The 21,106-nt window shown below is 52.7% G+C and overlaps 1 protein-coding gene and 1 non-coding gene across 2 annotated transcripts in view; one reads left to right on the top strand and one right to left on the bottom strand.

Moving 5' to 3' along the window:
- Positions 1–1,175: 1,175 nt before the first annotated feature.
- Positions 1,176–21,106, bottom strand: part of LRFN2 (leucine rich repeat and fibronectin type III domain containing 2) — a 169,815-nt gene continuing 149,884 nt past the window's right edge. The window contains exon 3 of the mRNA XM_047731920.1: positions 1,176–2,985. Within this exon, the coding sequence (XP_047587876.1) occupies positions 2,007–2,985 (979 nt within the window). The 3' untranslated portion in view covers positions 1,176–2,006. The remainder of the gene's footprint in view (positions 2,986–21,106) is intronic.
- LOC125103427 (U6 spliceosomal RNA) lies at positions 15,202–15,305 on the top strand. The gene has a single exon (XR_007128416.1). It is a non-coding gene; the product is annotated as a U6 spliceosomal RNA (small nuclear RNA).

Raw genomic sequence — 21,106 nt, 5'->3', positions numbered from 1 at the left:
AACAGAAAGAACAAGAATGAAGACAGGAGAGTGGAGGGAAGGTGAGAGAAGGCAGGAGGGGTAGAAGGGAGAAGGACAAAGACAAGGGATTTGGAGGCTTCTGGCCTCAAGCCAGAAGGCAATCTGCATAGACAGTTCCCCACCAGCTTCTTGTGTGTTCCAAGTGGGGCTGGAGGCTGCCAGCTCAGTGCCAGGTCTGAGCCCATCAGAACCCTTCAGCAGAAGTAGACTCACCTAGACATTGTATGCAGTATGGTTGGCAAGTGGAAGGAGGGAGAAGAACAGGAGAGAAGCTAGATCAATGGCAGAGACTCAGAAGTGCAAAGAATGGTTGGGGAGACCGAGGGAGAGGTAGTATGTTGGCAGTGAGGAGAAATCTGGAAGAGATGGAGACCAGAAGAGACAGAGATGTAGGGGAAAGTCCTCCAGATGTTTCTAGAATTGTTTCTCCCTGGCTACATGTCCTCTGCCCCTCTTGACATGGTCTGGGGTATGGGGGTTCATCCTGTGGTAGAAAGGAACCTAGGTGCACCTGCCCATCACCCTCTGTCATTTCCATGGATGGATGGATCTTCCTCAAAGCTGGCATCCAGGAAAGTCGTCCCCTATGTCCCACCCTGGGCCACCTTCCTCAGGAACAAACAAGGGATGGACTTTAGACACAGAAATGCCTGAGCCGGGGTGAAGACAGCATAATGAATTCCAAAAAGCATCCTAGGAGGTGGTCTTGGCACCTGCACTGACTTAGTCACTAGTTCACTGTGTGACCTTGGGCAAGTCCTGTATACTCTGAGGTGGGTGGGGGAGGGAGAGAGGGTTAAGGATGAGATGATTACAAACATCTCTTCAAACTTCAAAACTCTACCATTCTAAACAGATTCCGATTCCCCCCTCCCAAACCTCTAGAATTCTCCCTCTGTGTCAAGTAGGAAAAATAGGGATGCTCTACCAGCTTGTGCTGCTCATGCTGCTGATCTGGAAGCCATTACATCTAGAGTCATGGAAGATTTCATTAGTCCTTCGAACTTGAGGGGCATCAAAGACTGGGTACAATCCAGTAGTTTGGGAGTTAAGAGACTGAGATCCAAAAAGAAAAGGGTCTTGCCCATGTTCAGCTGGTTACTCAGTGGTGGCTCTGGAACCTAAACTGAGAGCTTTGGACTCCAAATCCAGTGCTCCTTTTGCCACTCCACTCTGCTTTCCTCAAGAGAAGCCCTCTTGGCCCGCCATAAGCTCATGGGGAATTTTGGTCCCAGCTTCCCCCCAAAAGAGGTAAAAATCTTACAGCAACTCCAGAAGTTTATGTCCTTTATACCCTTATGGCTCATAAAACCCTTCTCTCTTTCTCACACGTAAGAAGTTCTGGAAGTTACCCTTCTGGCTTAGCCTGCTGTCATGGGTGTGGGTCATGATAACTGAGCGGAGGGAGCTGGATCAAATATGGGGGTAGTTGTCCATCTCCCCCATGCATGCGGACAGTTGGGAATAAGGAGTCTGGGAAGAAGTTGGCACAGTCTTCCCTCCAAACAAATGTGGAGTCAGACCCTTTCCCTTCTCTTGTCAAAAGACAAAAATCTCCACTACCAGGTCTGCTGGGAATGCACCCTCACATGAAGAGTAAATTCTCCATGATCTGTGTGAATGAAGAGGAGGAGTCTGGGAAGTGGGAAAAATAAATTAAGAAATAAAAACCATAAGAAATCCAAAGCCGCTTGCTTACACACTACATTCGTGATCAGAAAGGAGGGAGTCTGCCTTTCCAAACACTCAGGGCTCAGTCCGACATTTTAGCGATCGAATCCGCTTTCCCTGAGCACACCCCAGCTGGGTGGTGGGGGACAGGCTTAGAAGGTGGTGTGGGTTGGTGGGGGGGCTGGCGTTGACAGGGAGACGAAACTGTCCCTAGATGTAAACATCACCATGGAAACTCCACAAAGACTTGCCAGTACAGATTCTTTCCCCTTCATCCACTCTGCAAGGGTGAGCAGGAGGAGGCCCCCCCAGGCCTACACCGTGCTCTCCATCACCCACTCGGAGCTGCCAAAAGTCCCCCGGGCCCCCACCAAGTCACTCTCCTCAAAGGGCAAGAGCATGCCATTGACAGAGAGGCTGCGCTTTGTCCAGATGTTCGAGACCCTCCGAGGCGGGCTGTAGCCACCGGGGGCGACCCCGCCAGCTGCCGCAGCTGCAGCAGCAAAGTCCCCCATGTCGAAGGAATGGCTGCGCTTGGCCTTGCCCTCCAGGGGCAAGGGGAGCAGGCTCCTGGCCCGGGCTGCAGGCGGCCCCAGCAGTGGCTCTCGGTCCGAGTGGTGGCCCCTGGCCGATGTCCCAGACCCTCTCCCGCCTGGAGTCCTGGAGTCCAGCAGCTCCTCCTTTCTCTGACTCTTGAGGTCCAGGGAGGCAAAGGCCCCCATCAGGCGGTCAAGGTTAGGCTTGGGGCGGGGGGCAGGGGGTGGGAGTCTCCAGGGGCCCCGTCCCAGCCCTGCGGCTTCCCCGCTGCCCAGGGAGCTGGAGGAAGAGGAGTCGCTGCCCCGGGCCAGGCTGGCACTGAACTGCACAAGTTCATTGCGTACCACCACCTTGGGTGGACCCTGCGTGGGGGCCCCGCCGGGCGGGCCAGCCAGAGCAGGTGGTGGGGCTCCGTTGGTTTGTGAGTGCACATTGCTGACAGCAGCAGCTGCCAGCTTGCCCGGGGCCTCCTGGTTGCAGACCTTGTACCGCACCATGAGGATAACGATGAAGACCAGTAGTGTAGCCACGATGATGCCACCGATGACCAGGATCATTGTGCCGCCCAGGATCTGGCTGTGCACTGACTGGCACTGTGGGTAGTCAGCCTTGGTGAAGAACTGGGCGCAGCCCACGATGTTGGTGGCCGTGAGGGTCGTGGCTGTGTCGTCCCACATGGCCAGCACACAGAGGTCGTAGCCAGTTCCTGACACCAGGTTGTTGACCACGAAGGCCTTGTTGGAGGCTGGGATCATCCTGGAGTGGGTGGACGCAGAGGGGAAAGACAGGGAGGATCGGCAGAGACAGAAAGAGAGAGCGTGATAGGAGGGGTTGGCGGTAGGGAGACAGACACAGGGACACAGAGGGAATGAGGTGAAGCAGGAGAGAGAGGGATGAACCAAGAGATAGGAAAAGGAGCCAAGGAGATGGGGGGGGGGTGGGGAGATAGGAGGAGGAAGCAAAGGCACAAAGGGAAGGCAGGGGACAGGAACAGGGCATGGGAGGAGGTGAAGTTGTCCCAGAGGGAGGAGGAGAGGGGCCCAGGTAAGAAGTCAGAGAAGGACAGATGGGGGTAAAAAGGGCAGCAAGAGAGAGATTCAGGAATGGAAACGTCAGTGAGAGTTGCACACACAGACCAGGTGCCCAAGGGCCCAGAAGAGGCAGAAACACAGATGCCAGGAGTGTGAAGACGAAGGGAACGAGGAGGGGGGGGGGTGGAGAGCAGGTAAGAAGAAGGAGGTACAGAGAAGAAGGGAGGGCCTCAGGCAGAGATGGGGGAGGGACCACAGGAGGGGCAGAGGGAGAGACACAGAGAGGCAGAGAGGTTAAAGCCTGCAGAAGCCCAGTCTGAACAAAGGGACCCCCAGCGTGAGTCCTGCACTATCTCCCTCAGACTCTGGGAGGTGGTGGGAGCCAGGCCTGCCAGGGCCCCCACTCCAGATACCCCAGATCCCGTCTACCCCTGTTGTGTCCTGGAGATTTGTGGATATCACTTGAGCCCTTCTCTGGGCCTGTGCCCTGGGGAGTCACAGTCAAGGCCCTGCTCTCAGAGCCCACACCATCCTCCTCTGCAAATGGCTTTCTCAGGCCTGGCAGGAGAATGCTTGCTGCTGCAAACCGGGTTGGCCAGGTCTAAGCAGAAGACAGCTGGAGGCTAGGAGGGGATGGGACAGTGCAATTTGAAGACAGGAAGGCGATTCTGCTTCCCAGAGGGAAGTGATGATTCTTCCCTCTCGGGCATAGCAGGCCAACCTCATCTAGAGAGGCCTGGGGAAAGAGAGTCTCTGCCTAGGGCAGCATCAACTGGTCCCTACCTACACCTTAGGGGAAGGTATGGTGGGGCCTCAGTCTCCCAAACTGGAGACTGTCTACTGTCCTGGGCCTCTCTTGCTGGGACCCTCAGGAAGCCTGGGCACAATCCCTGATCTCTAAGGCCCTGTCCACGTATTCTGCCTGTGATATCTCCAGAGACAATGCCCATTTTACCCCATAAACACTCCTGCAGAGATAGTCACCATGTCCTAAAGGGACCACGTCCCTCTGCGCCCTTCCCACTGCCCCTCCATTCTCCAGTCCCCTACTACTCAAGGGCTCTATCGCCACCCATCAACCCCGAAAACCCAGAGCCAAGCAGCTTAATTGAGATCTCAAATATGAAATACCGGAGCCTGGAAACTTCCACCCAGGAACTCCTTGCTCAGGATCGAGCTGACAGGCATCTATTGACATCCCGTCAGTGGGCAGCACAAGAGGCCGTTGCCTCCCTCCTCACGTTCCCAGCCCGCTCTGCAGATGGGGAAGCCACGGTGGAGGAAACTTTGGTCCCCAGCCCCACCCCCAGCCCATAGCTACAAGAGGTGGGGAGGTGGGGTGGTGGGGCTGGGGCTGGTACAGGGTGGGGAGGGGTCTGCAAGGGCCTGTGGGCCAGCCCCTTAGGTCTACCTCTTTTGCCCGGGCATCATGGCAATCCTGAGAAGATAGAGACTTGTCCTCTCATGGCACAAAAGAGAAATGGCCAAGATTCAGAGAGGTTAAGTGATTTGCCTGAAGTCACACAGCTGGGACTGCTAAGAGGGGCCACTGGCCTTTAACACTGGTTTCCAGGCCCATAGTATGGGTTTGCTCCTTACATGTGACAAACACAGGGCATGTTTCCTCATCTCACTGAAAAGCTTGTCCCAGCCTGTGGCCTGTCACCTGCCCATTCCCTGGAGCAGGGCTCAGAGCCCGCTGCAGCTCACATGCCTCCACCAGCAGGCTCTCTGGCCTGTAGGGCCATCCACTGGGCAGAGCCCACTTCATTCCCCTCGGAGCTGATGACAGAAGTCAGAGTGGGAGGAGCTATCTGCACCCAGAACAGTGACGACAGGAGGAGCAAACCCTGAGGGTCACTTGTGTGCCAGGCCCCCTTTTCAGGGCCCTGTGGCTGTCAGCTCACTTGGTCCCACAGCGACTCTCTGAGGCAGCCCCTACCATGATCCTTACTCTGTAGGCGGGGAGGCAGAGGTAAGAAACAAACATACACAGCTGGGATTTGAGCCCAAACCTCTGCCTCCCAGCACCGCACTGGGGCATGCGCAATGTCAGAGCACACCCATTTGAGGAGGGGATGGGCCAGCTTGCTTATGGAACACCTGTGATGTGATGGGGTTTTCACATCTCGTGTTGCACTTAACCTTTGCACCAATCCTAGGTCACAGGGAATGGACCATGAGCCCGGAACTCCTATCTGTGTTTAGCTGTCTTCTCCTAGAAACCACACACCACCACTACCAGTAATTAAAAATATAGAAGAGGGGTGAAGGTCAAGTGAGGGCTTCCTGTGGGCCAGGCACCCTTCCGAGGTCTTTAAGGGGATTAATACTCCCAATAGCAACGGTCATCTTCATTTTACAGACAAGAACCAGAGGCACAGAAAGGGTAAGCTGACCGCCCAGAAGCACCCAGCTAGTACTCGGCAGAGCTGGGATCTGAACTGGGCAGTCGGGGCCTCTCAGACACTGTCCTGTTTTCTTGAGGCCTTAGGGTGACTCTGTGTGGGACCCTGCCTGGCCTCTCTCCCCCTTGCTTCCCAAGTAAGGGCAGCTAGAGTAGGATCAAGCCACAGTGGGTGCGCTGCCGACGGGGTGCAATAGGGCAGGCTGATCCTTGGCGCCAGGGTGAGAGGAGCAGGCTGGGAAAAGCTTCCCACTGTAAACGGTATGTCAGAAACAAGGCCAGAGGAAAGGGCCCGCTTCCCAGGATTAAGAGCAGGGAAGCAGCTCCGGATCCTGGGTGTGTATGTGTGTATATGTGTGTACTTACGTGAGCCAGAGCCAGCTGGCTCCAAACAGCCTTGGCAGTCAAGTCCACCTTTGGCAAAAACAGTAACAACCGGCGTTCACCAAGCCCTCATCTTGTGCCTGGAAGTTTGTGTACATTATCTCACTTAACCCCCCTGGCCCCGCTGAAGGAAGTCATTAACATCATTCCCATTTAGGGAAGGAGGAAGCTAAGCAGTTTCACTTTCCCTCAGGAGGGGGGAGCCGAGACCAGATCTGGATCATCCGGGATTCAGAGCCCACACTTCCAGCCATAAGCAAGGCTGCTTCCTGCCCCAGACAACCAAAAAGACAAACTGCATGAGAAAGTAGTGTGAAATGGACTCTATCCAAAGTCAGCTCGGCCCGTGTGGCCCTGTCTACCCATTCATGGTCCCCAGAACAACCATTGACCCTCCAGGCTAGATCTGGAGAGCCCAGGTCCCCTCTTCACTCCTATCCACGTCCCACGTTCTACCTTCTGGACTTCTTGCTGCCTTCCATCCCCATACTCACAATTTTGCTTAGGCCTTGCTGTTTTTGGTGTGGACAAGTGCAGTGGCCTCCAAACAGGCCTCCCTGTCTCTTCCTGTGCTCCCTTCATGTCCATGTTCAGCACAACCAACCCCAGAGCACACCATCTGAAACAACTCTGGCACACGGAAACACTCAAGGGCTGACTGTGACCTACAGGAGACAGTCCAAGCTCCCAAACCAGGTTGCCCATCGCATTCTTGCCCCTGCACCCATGCACCCTCTGACTTTGCCCACAGTCTTTAGGAAAACACTTCAGAAACAGCTGGGCCCATTTGTGGTGGAAGGTGTACTGACAGAGGGGTAATTAAAGCCTTTGCTTACAAAGGACCTTGTTACAGAGGGGTAGATTCAGGGATGGGGGACCATGAGGGAACACGCCATGACCCAGGGTTGTAGCAGCCAAGCTGTTCCCCAGTCTAGCCCTGAGCATACCAGGGGAGGTCAGCAAACCCTGACCTCTCTCTCTTCCCTCTTCCCAATCCTCTGCTGTTGCTCCCCATGGCTGAACCCCACTGAAAGCCAGGATTCCTGGGGGCACACTGGTCAGGCTTCCAGGGCACACAGCAGCACAGAGGAGTGGATCTGGAGAGGCAACGGGCCATATCTGACACAAGCATCGGTCACAGCCCTCCTCGTGAAAGACATCCTGAAATCCTGATAGGGTTCTTCCTATCACATACAACGGCGACATCTCCGCCAGCAGAAAACATGACTTTCTATTTTAAGTTCAGTTGCTCCAACATGTTAAATTTAATTAAGCTCACGTGCTCTAAAGCACAATTTAAAGCTGCAACCCCAAGCACTTACCCAGGAAAAACAAAACAAACCTAAGTGGCTGCTTCTGAGTTGTTTTTCTTTTTCCCCTATTAATATTCATTGGGCATTCGTTCGTTCAGCGTAATCCTATCAGACAAATCTACAGCTGATATCTACAGCTAGTGCTGGAGGTTTGGGAAGGAACCAGGAGCATACTGGTTACCCAACTATTTGCTCACTTGTCTGCCTTCCCTTTCACCTGTTCCCTCTCCGTGTGCCAAGGAACTACATTTCCCAGTCTCCCTTGCCTGTTCCCAGGCTCCTTAGCCTCGGGCTTCCAGGAAGAGTTGGCCAATGGGGGCCCGGAAGAAGGTTGGAGGGCCAGAGGTGGGGTAGAAGCCAGCTATTTCTTCCTCTTTTTCTGCTTCTTGTGGTGGTTTTTTTTCAGCTCCTGGGGCCCCTCTGTGATCTCAGCTCCTGGGATTCTGGTTCCTGCCAAATGGCTTTGGATCTTTGGCTCTGGTCCTGTCATCTCCTGTGCGCCCCACCTCTGGGTGGGGTGGGGTGAGGGGCTATGGCTTCCCGCTGTTGCTCATCTCTGCGATGCCTCCCTACCCCTGGTTGAAGCCCCAGCGACTCCATCCCCTGTGTAGTCCAACCCCTGCACTGAATTCCCTCTTAGATCTAGAGCGGATTTTTATGTTTCCTGACTGAGTCCTGAGTGGCGTGGGAGGTAGTCTTCCCAGGACGAGACTGTTCTACCTGTTTTCATTTTCCCCCTGGCATTTCAGGAAAAGACTCTCCTGGCTTCACATCAGCAGCAGCACATCTTGGCCCTTCCTCATGAAACTCCAGCTTCAGGAAGCACTGGGCCACCTTCTCTGAGTCTCTCCCCACTTCTACCTAAGCCACCCGACCGCTTTGCCTCCAGCAGCCCCTGTTCCTGGAAGCCTCCTATCTCTTTCTCCACCAGGTGACTGTGTCCTTTGGGGCCTAACCCCAAGGTCATGTCTGACTCCACTGACCCCATAGGGAGCTGCCCCCGTCCTCCGTGCCTGCCTGCCATAGAGCCCTTCTCGGTTCATGAGCTGCCACCGACTCCCTTGAGGACAGTGGCCTTGTCTTATTCATTCCGTAGCTCCACTGCCAATCATGGTATCTGGCCCAGAGTCACCACTGAGTAAATATTTACTTTACGGTTGAGTGAATGAAAGAGTGCTTTGTTAAATGTTAAGGCCTTTACAAATGGGAGAGAATCTTCTTTAAATATGATGGCTGGCTAATGGTGACTCCCAGACACTGGCTGGTCCCCAGGAGATCTTTCCGGAGAGGCATTTTTCTATATGCCTGAGGCTCACCGCGTGGCCTCCTGACCACCTTTATGGGTGTGCATGTAGATATGTATCTGGGGCATGTGAGCGTGGGCGTGGAGGTGTGTGTGTGGGGGGGGGGGTGGAAGTGCTTCACACAGATGGTGTGCAGAGGGGCCGGTTCCCCCCAGTGTTAGTCACTGCTCTGCTCCACTTCTGCCGAGCCTCAACCCTCCCAGACCCTCTTGTGTGTCCCGTGCTTCTTCTGAGGAGACTCCCATGTGCCCTGTCCCAGAGACACTTGCAGGCCAGGCCCAATCCTTCCTAATAGCTACCACTAATGGTATCGGGGCATCGGAGAATGGGAACGGGAGAGATCCTGAGTCTCTGCTCAGGGCAAAGCCTGGGAGCTGACTACCAGAGTCCACTTCCCCCTCCCTGAGCTCACTCCCGACTACATTCCCCCACCTCTCTTGTAGGTAGGTGATGCGTTCTGGCAAATGGAATGTGGGCCATACCTGGGCCATGCCTTAAAAGAGAGGCACTGCCAGCCCCACTTTCTCCCTCCCTCCTGCAGCCAGACACGGGGTATGGCGACCTGTTTGGACCACGCAGGTGACAGCGAGGCCTGAGGGGTGGTAAAAGCCAGAGGTGCCTGCGTCTCTAGGTAAAGAAGACATCCTGACTAACCCCACCTCTGCTGCCTCCCCTGCACTCGTCTGGAGAAGCCAGGTCAAGCTGCCCCTCTCCACTTCCCTGGCTCTGCATCCTCATTACCAGCTCTTCTCAGAACCACCAGCCTGCCAACCTCTCTGGATGGCTGCGGGATCTCAGGGCACAAGAAAGAGCCTCGTTAAACCATAGTGAGTGGCCCTGGATCCCCAGCCTCTCTCTCCTCCCACAAGCCCCCAGAGGGGCCTGTTTGCTTCCCTGCACAAGCTGCTTCTCTCTGGCACACAACTTATTGAGTCCTTCCTGTGTGCTGGGCACTGGACCAGCATGCTCTCTTTGATTCTGTGCACTGCCTGTGTAAGTGGGAATAATTATCCCCGCACCATAGATGAAGAGACTGAGGCTCAGGCAGATGGCTAACCTGCTCAAGGGCAGGGGACTGGATGGTGGCTGAGCTGGTGCTGTAAGCCAGGCCTGCCAGGCCCCTGAGCATGATCTGGCCTCTACTGAGTCACCTGGAATGGAACTGAGCAGAGTCAGATTCTAGCAGCAAGCAGGTCTTAGAGTCAGGCTAACTGACAGCAATCCAAATAAATAAATAAATGAATGAATGAATGAATGAATGAACGAAGGAATCAATAAAATCATGTATTACTACAATGACAGCTGATATTTCCTGAACACTTACCATATGTCGAACGGTCTTCTGAGTATGTTACACATGTTAAACTAATTTAATCCTAATGGCAACCCTGTGAGGGAGATATACTATGATGATTCTCATTTTACAGATAAATAAATTGAAGCTCAGAGAAGTGTTTTGCCCAACGTCTAATAGAACGTTTGTGCCTAGACGAGATTTGAATCCAGCACTCTCACAACATCTCCATCAATGCTCACCATAACCCTCAAAAGTACTTTTCATAATTAGGCTCCCATTTTAGAGGGAGTAACTGAAGTGCCCCGAGGTTGCTTAGCTAATTAGATGTTAAATCCCGTTCTAAAGACGGGATTTCAGTGAGCCATCAGTGTTGTCTGGCTGCTTCCTGAAGCTCAAGTGAGATCTGAAGATGATGAGAGAGCCACGTGGATATTTATAGGCAGTTTCCTCACAGACGGAACTGCCAATACAAAGGCCCTGAGGCAGGAAGAGTGAGGAAGCTGGTATGATCAAATAGAGTGATGAGAAGGAAGAATGGTAGGAGATGAGGTCACCAAAGTAGTCGCCATGAGCCAGGTTCTGGAAGGCTTGTAAATATGTTGAGTTGGGTTACGACTCAGAGTATTTGCTGGGCACCAGGGTTGAGAAGGGTTCTGAGGCTGTGTTCAAATTCAGTGGGACAGAGTGGTATGGGTCTGGAAGAACCTGTGTCCTGTATTTGTTGTGTCTGGTCTAGGGATCAGAGAATAGTTAGAAATACTAGTACAAGCCGTGAGACTCCCTCTTCTGATGTCTTATGCCAGATGCTGGCCTTCCCTAAACACATGGCCCTGAGTGATAATAGGGAAAGGCACACGGCTGTTCTTTTGAATGGAATTAGCATGGAGCTGGCATGACTAGGTGAGGGCTTGAAGAGTCAGAAACCTCTTATCAACTTCTGGCCAGGGCCAGGGACCAGGCTCTGTCGCTGCTTTTCTGCCTTTGCCCCTCCTGAGAACACAGGTTCCCCTGGGTGTCCAGAGGTCCTCTGTCTTCTTGACAGTTACTTTACCCCGTCAGCAAGTAAAGAAGCCACATTCAAGATTATTGAGATTCTGAAGCAAAGCCCCTCACTCTCCATTTCACAGCCCTCAGGAGAGCAGGCCAGTGGGAATCAGAGACCTTGTTGAACTGGCCTCTGGGTAAACCCTCTTGCTCTCCTTCCCTCTGCCTCTCCTGCCCCAGTAGCCAGAGGAACTTGTTAAAAGCCAGTCAGATCAGGTCCTTCCTTTGCTCAACAACCCCAGCGAGGCCTGTCTCACTTGTCAAAGTCCTCGCATGGCCCACAGGCCCCATGTGATCTGTACCTCACCTCTCTTATTTCCTCTCTTCCTCCTTACCCAGATTACTCTGCACCAGCACCTGTCTTCCCTGCCAGTTCTCAACCTGCCAAGGGTGCTCCTGCCTCAGGACCTTTGCACTGGTGGTTGTCCTTACCTCAGTGCTCTTCATCCAGATGTCCCTACGCTCACTACTTCGCCTCCTTCAATTCTGCTCCAATGTTACCTCCTCTGACCTCCTATTTAACATGGTGGGCTTCCTCTCATCTCTCATCTCCCTCTTGTCTCCTTACTTCTTACTCTCCCATGTCCCTTACTCTGCTCTACTTTCCCCCCATTCCATGGTTATTGCCTGAAAGATGCTATCATTTGCTTATTTACTTTGCTTACTTTAATGATCTTTCTCTCCTTGCAGTAGAGTCAATCTCAGCTCTCCATCTGGGGATCAGGGGTTTTTGCTTGTTTTGTTCACTGATATTTCCCCAGCCTTGAGAACAACACTTGGTGTAAAGGAGGCCCTTAAAAACATTTGTTGGGCAGGTGAAGGAAATGCATGTTCTATATTTGCACCACTGAACACAGTAGCTACATGTGGCTATTTAAATTTAACTTCAAATTAATTAAAATGGAATCAAATTAAACATTCAGCTCCCCAGTCACGCTAGTCACATGTGGCTGGAGGCTACCACACGGGATAGAGTGGCCGCCGAGCATCCTCCAACCCATCCCAGAGCTCCATCAGACGGTGCTCTCCTAGGGCATCCTGAGCACTCCAGCAGGAGGTAGGCCCTTTCCTGTGTGAGCCCCAGCACCCCAAATGGATGGGGCCAGGCCAGGGAACACCAACCAACTCGACCACTCCTAGAGGTTTCCATAAGGCTTCTGAGTTCTCTTTATCCCCACAAGTTCTCTCAGTGACTTTGGGCAGCTTTATCCCTTCGTTTCGGTCCTTCCAGCTTCTCTTGGCTCCTCGGACCTCAGATTCAGTGGGGTCTTTTCGGGGTTCCCCTGGGTCTGGCTCAAGCTCACATGCCCCCGGAGTGCTCTGTCTGCCTTGGCAAATGGAGGCTCTGGGCTGCCCTCTGGTTTTCTGTTTCTAAATCCTCATTCCTGCTTTTCCACTGCTGGTCTATTAGTTACACTTCCATTGCATAAGTCTCTATTAAGAAAAATCCCTGATAAATCCAATCCCAGAGATAAACGTCACGCCTCCCAGGAATACCTTCCACTAGAAAGAAAGAGAAGGTGCAGAGGCAGCAGAGTGCCAGGGTGATGAGCAGACCCCAGTGTCAGTCTGGGGGTTCAAATGCTGGCCCCACCGTTTCCCAGCTGTAAGAGTATACCACAGGAAATCTCCTAACCTGTCTGTGCCTCAGTGACCTAAATATACCCGATTGCTGTAGAATGGGAGCTTATAGGGTTATTACAAGGTTTACATGAGTCATGATTCACAAAGAACCTAGGTCAGTATCTGGCGCAGAATAAGCTCCTCCTGAGTAGCTATTATGTAAGGGAGCTGGCAATGCCGAACCAAAAGAAACAGATCTCTTAGGGTGGAAACGCAGGCCTTGGGATTTGTGGCTGGCAAACCTCACACCAGCTGAAGAGTGGGATACCTGGCTGTGCATGGGTCCTGGCTGGGCTGGCCTGGTTCCTGGGACCCTCACTGCAGGGACATGTGTCTGCCAGCCTCCATGGGACTCTAAGAGTCTTTTTCAGAAGACACGTGGTGACTGCCTTAGTTAAACCCTGGCTGAGTGATTGCAGAGATGTCTGGAAATCAGGCCAAAGTGAGCCAAGCCCCAGCAGGCTACCTCAGTATTCACCTCCCCAGAGTGAGGGCTTACCCGGGAATAGGTGAGGGTCTGACCCGGGGAGACCGTTCCTTTGCTCCCTGACTCGGGAAGCACGGCACATCCAGCTGCCCAGCGAGGGGGCAGGAAATCGCCAGGCCCCGTGTTTGGCTAGTACCGCCGTGCCAGTGAGGGAGTTTTGCTCTGCTCCACGGTGCTCCCTCATGGAGAGGATCGAGCCAGGAGGTCAGGGCGAGAGTGCTGGTCCTGGGTCATCAGGGTTCAAAACCGGCACCATCACTTACTGGCTGTGTGACCTTGGGTAAGCCACTCAACCTCCCTGGAAAGGGGGACAGAAGACAGGGCCTCCCTCACAGGATCATGAGGAGGACTAAATGAGTCAGCACCTGTCTTGTGAACAGTGCCAGGTCCCTGGTGAACACTCAACATATGCCTGCTGGTGATCGAGGGTGTCATCTGGTCCCAAGGCAGGCAGAGCGATGAACCCAGCAGGCGTGAGGTTAGACTCAGTTCTGATTAGGGGGGCAGGCACTTAGCCCCACCCAGGGGCAGCCATCTGAGACCTAGTGGTCTGTCCTGGTGCCCTCACTGGCCCAGCCTACCCTCCGGTCGAGGTGCTTGTCTGGCGACTCCCAGATGTCTGCTGGACTGTCCCCCCTCCCCTGCCATCTCCAAACACAGACCTCAGGAAGGCCACTTGAAATGGGTGTGAATCCCTCTGAAACAGGCTCTTCTGGCTGTCAGCACTGCACTCCCACTGGTCAGGGACAGGTCAGGAAGTCCATCCAGCTCTGCACAACCTCAAGCAGAGGGAATCCGAGCTCATGTCTCTGTCCTGATAGCTGCTGCTTCTCCCACGGACCCCAAGGCAACCCCATGGGAACGTGCAGAGCAAGGTGGTGTTTTGTTTATTTGCTTGTTTCTGGACACATGGGGGCTTCTTTCAAATCACGCAGTGACTCCCATCCCACCTTGAGTTTCCACTTTTCCAGAATTAACATTCCCATTCCTTCCAAAATCTTCTCGGGCCCCAGCTTCTTCTTGCCTCCTGGCTGCTCACATCTGGTCACATGGCAGTCTGGGGTCAGCCCTCCTCTCTGGGACATTCTGAACACAGAGTGGGGTCAGACCCCACCATCCATCCCCCCCTTCCCCCCCCCATCAGATGTCAGACTTCTCCTGAGCCTCCCCTACTCCCGCCCAAGACTGCATTGGACTTTCTGGAAGCAGCAGCCTTCCAGGTGGCTCCCCTTGCACACATGGTCAGTGGAAACACTCTGTGATTAGCCTAGGGTTGCTATGAAGCCCCATTGTACCCATTCTGTTCCCCTAAAGCAGCATTTCTACCATTGCTGGCTCATTTTTTTGCCACTGCAGCTGACCCAGGCAAGCTCCCCAGCCCAGAGCAGGCCTCTCTCTCTCTCTGTGTCTTTAACTTTCTTCCTGCCTCCCTTCATCCAAATCTCGACAGATGTGAACCTTTTCTCTGTATTTACTTGTCCTTAGCTCCCAGCCCCCAAGGACTAGGTTGACATGTCTCAGAGGAAAAAGTGTGGGTTTTGGAATCAGACAGAAATCTCTCTTTGAAGGCCGGTTCCGCCCCCAACCGTGTGACTCTGGATCATTTTCTGTCTCTGAACCTCTTTGCTCCTGTGTGAGATGGGGACAGTACCAGCCTCCTCTGTGAGTGTAAAAAATTAAAGGCAGTGGGGATAAGCACCACTGCCCCTTCCACTCCTTGCCCAGGGCCACTCGGTACCCACAGCGAAGAAGAGGACGATGAGGATGATAGTTGTCTTTTATCTCCTTGAGGAACTGAGAAACGCTTGCTCACTAACAATTCATTACTTACGGGGGAAAAAAGAAACACAGAAGGTGTCAGACCAATTATACATCATTGTAAATACAGGAGTGTTCGAAATCAAGATTCCCTGCTAGCCGGGTTCAAAATGCAACCAGACAACTGTCAAACCTCAGCTCAGTGCTGCCCAATGAAGTACATGATCCCACAAGTCCCCCAGTTGGCAGATCCATCGTTTCATGGGGGAGCCGCCCAGGGGCAAAGTCACCTGTGGCACCAACCTCCTTAAAAATGTTATCACAGAGCTTACTTCAGCAGCCCATGTACGAAAACTGGGATGATAGAGAGATGAGTATGGCCCTTGCACACAGATGACATGAAAATTCATGGAGCATTGCATACTTTTATGAAATTCTGACACAGGCTACGGCATAGGTGAACCTCGAGGACATTCCGCTAAGTGCAAAAGCCAGATGCTAAACGATGACGACGGCACAATTCCATTTACACAAGTACTGAGAGTGGTCAGGTTCACAGAGATGGCAGGTAGAAAGAAGGGTGGCTGCCAGGGGCTGGGGGCAGGGAAAGGGAAGCTGGTGTGTGACGGGTGCGGAGTCTGACTGTGGGACGATAGAAAGTTGGTGCAGGCGCAACCGTGTGAAAGTACTTTGTGACCCTGAACTGCACACTCAGAAATGCCTAAAATGGTCAACTTCATGTTCTGTATATTCTCTCTCTCTCTCTCTTTCTCTCTCTCTCTCTCTCTCTCACACACACACACACACACACACACACACACACACACAAACCACCCCCTGCAAAATGCCATCACTAAGCAAATTCTGCCAAGAGGGTGGGACAAAGAGAGATTGTTGGAAACAGATTTGCCACGTCCGTGTGGCTGATGCACACTCAGGGGGCAGTCCCCACCAGCAGGGCCTTCCTGGCTCTTTGTCCACGGGCTTGGTCGGCCCTGTCAGATCAGGGACGGGCAGCATATGGGGAGGGGTCTTGGTGAAACAGGGTGGCCCCTGGCCTTGTGTCTATGCCTCTCCATCTGTCCTGAAGGCTGAAGAACTGGGAAGCTCCAGAGCAGAATGTGGCGTAAATCGAATAGGTGCAAAGAGGTTGGGGAAGAAAACCACATGGTGATTCATGGTGTCCATTGTGGTGTCGGCAGGGCCTGGATTAAATTCCCCTCCCTGCCACTGGTTAACTGTGAGACTCCAGGTGGATTACGTCACCCTCTCTGCTTGAGTTGAATAGCAATGCTAGTACCTGCTTTGTAGGAACACCATCAGGAGGAAATGAGGTAAAGTATGTGAAACGCTTGGCAGGAGGCCTGTACAGGAAACACGAGGTTGTGTTTTGACGACGATGGGGAAGCCAACGCTGACTCTTGATGGAAGAAATCAAGATGAAATGAAGTGTTCAGTCATTTCATGGCTGAGTTTGGGGGTCCTGCCTTTCCCTCCCTTGTTACAATCCCCTCTCTCTGTCAGATGAGAAGCTCCTTGAAGAAAGGAATTGGCTCAATCCCGAGGTGGAATTTGTGCTGTGAGGAAAATATTCATTGACCGTAATGTAGGTAAGTCACTTCACATCACAGCTCTGAGCCTTACTCAGTGTTCTTGCCTGCAAAATGTGTTCATAATATTGATCATCTGGGATCTCCGTGAACATTAAATATGGTATTTGCTGAGTACTGGATTCCGTGCTTAGAATGCGTATGTGCAGTCAGAAGCAGCCGTGATGATGCCGGGGTTCAGTGTCTGAAGATCAGGGTCCATTCCTGCCCATCCCCCTTGGCTAGCAGAGCAATCTCCAACAAGGAGCTCTCACTCATTTAAATCTCAGCTTTGTCGTCTGTCCCACAGAGTGCTAATCCTGCTACCTGCCCCACAGGACTCTTGGGCAAACCTAGGAAGATGGGAGTCTCCTGGGATGCAGCACTTAAGTGGTAAAGTGATCACAAATGTGAGGGACTGTTCAGCACCCGTGCACGAACCAGAGACAGAGAAAGTGCCCAGGGTGTCCTTGAGGGTTTCTCCAAGCTGCATGGCTGGAGGCTGGCCCCCATGACTGAGTAACCTGCTGGACATCCAGCTGGCCAGGTGGCAGCATCACTCTGCTGCTTCTCCCCCAGCAGAGAGACTCCCTTTCCACCCGGTGGGCTGGAGGAGCCTGCCCAGCACTTCTCTGGGCTGCGTTCCTGCTGGTCCTTCCCAGGACATCTCTGCCTCTTACAAGCAGGCTGGCTGGGAAGGAATCAATCAGGGGTAGGAGAGAATGACCTCTGGAGGGACACCTCCCCACAGTGGGGAGGCTACTGCGCTCAGCCAAGTGGGAGGGTGGATGGAGGAACAGAGCTGTCCCCACCCATCAATTACCCTCAGGTTCAGGCTGGATGGACAAGGGTCTAACTCTGGCTTTGTCAGAGACTGGCTGAGTGGTCTTGGGCAGGTTACTTCTCTTCTATGTGCTTCAACATCCAATTCTGACGTTCTAGAATTCTATAAGAACATCACCAGAAGAGGACTGACAAGAGCCAGGGGGAGGCAGAAGGAGGGCAGGTGGGAACAGCCAGCAAAGGGCCAGATTCCCAACCCTGACAATGGATAGGATCTGGCACCCGAGTGACCCGGGCTGTGAGCTCAAATCTTGACTCACAACTTACTGGCTGCCTCATCTTTACCCCTTTGTTTAACTTCCCACAACTTCATTCTTCTTGTTTGTAAAAGCTGTTTGCAAATCTGAATTGCAAGGTCATAGGATGATTAGAAATAATATATGCAAAAATACTGGCATACAGTATATACTCAATAGGTCATGTATGAATATGCTGAATGCTTACCTGCTTTATAACGTCTATTGTCTCTCTATCTCTCCATCTATCTCTGTGTGTCTGTCTGGCTACTGATCTTCATCAGCACTATTCTCTTTTTCAGAGAGAACACTAACACCATCCCACCTGTCAATCCCCCAAGAGGATGTCTTGCAGAGCAGAAGGTGAGCTGTCTGGGGGCACTGTTAGGTCATCTGGGGGGTCAGGGACTCAGTGCTGAGAAGATGAACCTTCCTATGGAACTTATTCATTATCTGGGAGCTCTCAGGTGAGGCCAGCCTGGTCTGGAGGTGCCCCATCCTGGTTCTACTTGAGAATAGCTTAAAGCAGCAGGATTACCATCCTCTCCCTCCCGAGCCCTCCCCTGGCCTGGGCAGCAGAGCCTGTAGGGACAATGATCACCGAAGAGAGCCACTAAATGCACTTTGGTGTCCCCGGAGGATGGCCATGAGGGTCCGAGATTTTCTTACATGGGAGTAATCATGTGAGTAGATCCTGTGTGAGTACATCACAGACTTGGTCTATAATTTTCTGGGCGTCTCTCCAGCACTGTTATTGGGGTATATGGGTCTGAAGCCACTGGAATTGGCTTGCTTTCCTCCACAGTGTGTACGTTCATTGGCCAGTGTGAGCATGTTGAGTGTGTGTCCACTGGCTGGTGTGTGTCCCCGGCCAGTGTGTGCATGAGAGTGGGTCTATCGGGTGGTACAGAAGCATTCTAGGAGTGTGAGCAGAGAGGAGGTTGTTGGTTTGAGGCTGTGAGCTCATGTGAGCATTTGAATGAGTCAGAGCATTTAAGAAGATGTCCTTGAGGGGGTGCTGCAAGGTTCCCAGGATCTGGCCCCTCTCCCTCCCTGCCCCATCTCCTAGACTGTGCCTCTCGCTCTTCCACTATAGTCATCCAGGCCCCTCACTGCTCCTCAGACCTGCTCAGGTCCTAGGGCCTGGCCCTGGCTGTTCCCTCTGCCAGGAATATCCTTCCTGCAGACCTCAACTTGGCTCGCCTCCTTCAAGACTCTACCAGGCCTCACCTTCTCTGGGAGGCCCACGCCGGCCGCCCTGTGTAAGCCTGCACCTCGCCACCGCCCCGAACCCCTTACCCTGCTCCGCTCTCCCTTGCCTTGCACTCACTGCCTCCCCACACCCAGATAATTTACCCATTTATTGTGCTTGTTGCCTGCTTCCCCCATGAGGATGAGGATCCTTCGTTGTTTTATTCACCGATGCATCCCAAGCACCCAGAATGGAAGCATTTATATGCTGGCATATTTGCCTCCAGTTTCTCATTTGTAACATGGGGAAGATAATAGAAGCTCTCCACTTCATAGAGTTGTCGGGCAGATTAAATGAATGAATACCTAAAAGCACTGAGAACAGGGCTTGGCACACAGTTCAATAAATGTTGGCTATTATTATTATGCTCCATCACAGCTGGGAGTCAGAAGGAGGTGAGTGATCCCTGTGAAGGGCCCAGCAGAGGGGAAGGGGCTCACCGCCCTCCCACCCACCTTGTAAAAATTCCCTGACCAAAAAAAAAAAAAAAAAAAAAAAAATTCCCTGACCTCCCACAGTTCCAGAACCCATATTATTTTACCCCCTTTGGCTTAGGGAGCTAGTTATCAGTCTGTTTGTTACTTTTTTTTTTTTTTTTTTTTTTTTTTTTTTTAATCAAGACAGGAAGCCAGGAAGCCCCAGCCTGCCTACCGCAGGCTGCCAGCTCCAGATCCTACAGGTGGTTAGCAGATCTGTTAGCAGATCCTATAGGTGGTTAGCAGAATGTGACCACCAAGCACATCCGCACATCCTCGATGGCTGTGGTTGCCGGTCACACCACTAGGACCCCAGCTCTGGCCCAGGAGTTGGATGCCTGGGTTCGTCTCCCAGCCCGGAGACTCCTTAATGAGGCTTTAGGACCCCGGACAAGTCCCATGCCTCCTGTCTGGATCTCTGCTCTTCTTGGGCACAGGGAAGGGTTGGGATTAGATCATTTCTGAGGTCTTTCCAGGCTGGTCCATTCATCCGAGAAATGTTCCCAGAGCACCTGTTATAGGCCCGTGCATATCCCCAGGCACTGGGGATATGATAGTGAGCACTAGACACAAGCCCCTGCCTTGTGGAGTTGACATTCTCAGCATTGGGGGCAGGGATCAGGCAGAAAGTAAAGAATAAACATAATTGGTAAATGAGTGAATATGTCATAAAATGGAACATGCTGTGGGAAAAAAAGGAAAAGTGTAGCAGGTTAAAAGGAGGTAAAAGTGTTGGTAGAGGGAAGGCAGGCTCAGCAATAAGTGGGAGGGGCCAGGGAAACTTCCTTGAGAAGGTCACATTTGCAATGAGGGACATCTTATGTTCCAGGAACCTATGAATCTCAGCGATTCTTGGCGTTTCTGTGTTCCAGGGAGAGCACTGTTTGGGGTCCCCTGGAGTCCCCCATCTCTGAGCACACTGCTCCTCAGCTTGCCCAGTGGGTGATGCGGCCAGAAGACAGATCAGCCAGGTTCCCAAGAGTGATGAGTGATTCACCACTTTCTTTATCTACACTCCAATATTTTATAGCTCCTGTGGCTCTGATGGAATAAATATGACCTTTTTTCCTCACTTTGCTTAAGACTCAAGGTCAACAGCCCAGCTGTGATCCATCGGCGGCTCCCTGTGCCGGATGTCCACGAGCCAGGGAGCCCCATGGCTGTCAGAGATTCATGGCACCATCCTCCAGCCCTGCACAACCTCCTGCCCCTCAGCACTGGTTCTGGGCTTCACCCGGCCAGCAAGGCAGTGGCCACAGTGGCTCTGGGGGATGATGACTCATTAAGGGCAGAGACCAAGCCATAAATCTTCTCTCTCTCTCGAGTACACCCCATCACTAGGGTTGAACCCATGACCCGTGTTTCATTTCGGTCCTGGGAGGAGGCAGCGATGGGGAGGCCAAACAGCCATGGTTCAAATGGCAAGTTATAAATGAGAATGCCCCAGGGCCCGGCCATCACTTTTCTCAGTGTGCAGAAGGGGCAAAAGGCGTGCATCAGCTTGCTGGCCTCTCATGGAACCTTCCAGGCCCTTTATGCAGCCAGGTCCTCCTTCTGCTTTCAAAGAAGCAAAGGTTTCTTTTGTTAGACATCAGCAGCACTGCCCAGATGTTCTTCTACTCTGGCTGAGATCCCTCCCTATAACACCCACCTGTTTCCCCTTGTTTCCTTCCTTTCATGGGGGTGTGAGGGATGTGTTCACATTTCCTCTTTCTCCTCATGGTGGTTCTGAGTGACAGCAGGCTGACAGTTCTGGGTTTGTGAAAAGATTAGGTGGCTGGGTAGGGGATGATCTAGAAGGGAAATGGGGTCACTTGTCTCTATTTTTTTTCT

This window comes from Lutra lutra, chromosome 6, assembly GCF_902655055.1.
Source record: "Lutra lutra chromosome 6, mLutLut1.2, whole genome shotgun sequence".
Classification (NCBI taxonomy): Eukaryota; Metazoa; Chordata; class Mammalia; order Carnivora; family Mustelidae; genus Lutra; species Lutra lutra.
Note: the sequence above shows the minus strand (reverse complement) of the source record. Positions and strands in the feature narration are given on the sequence as shown.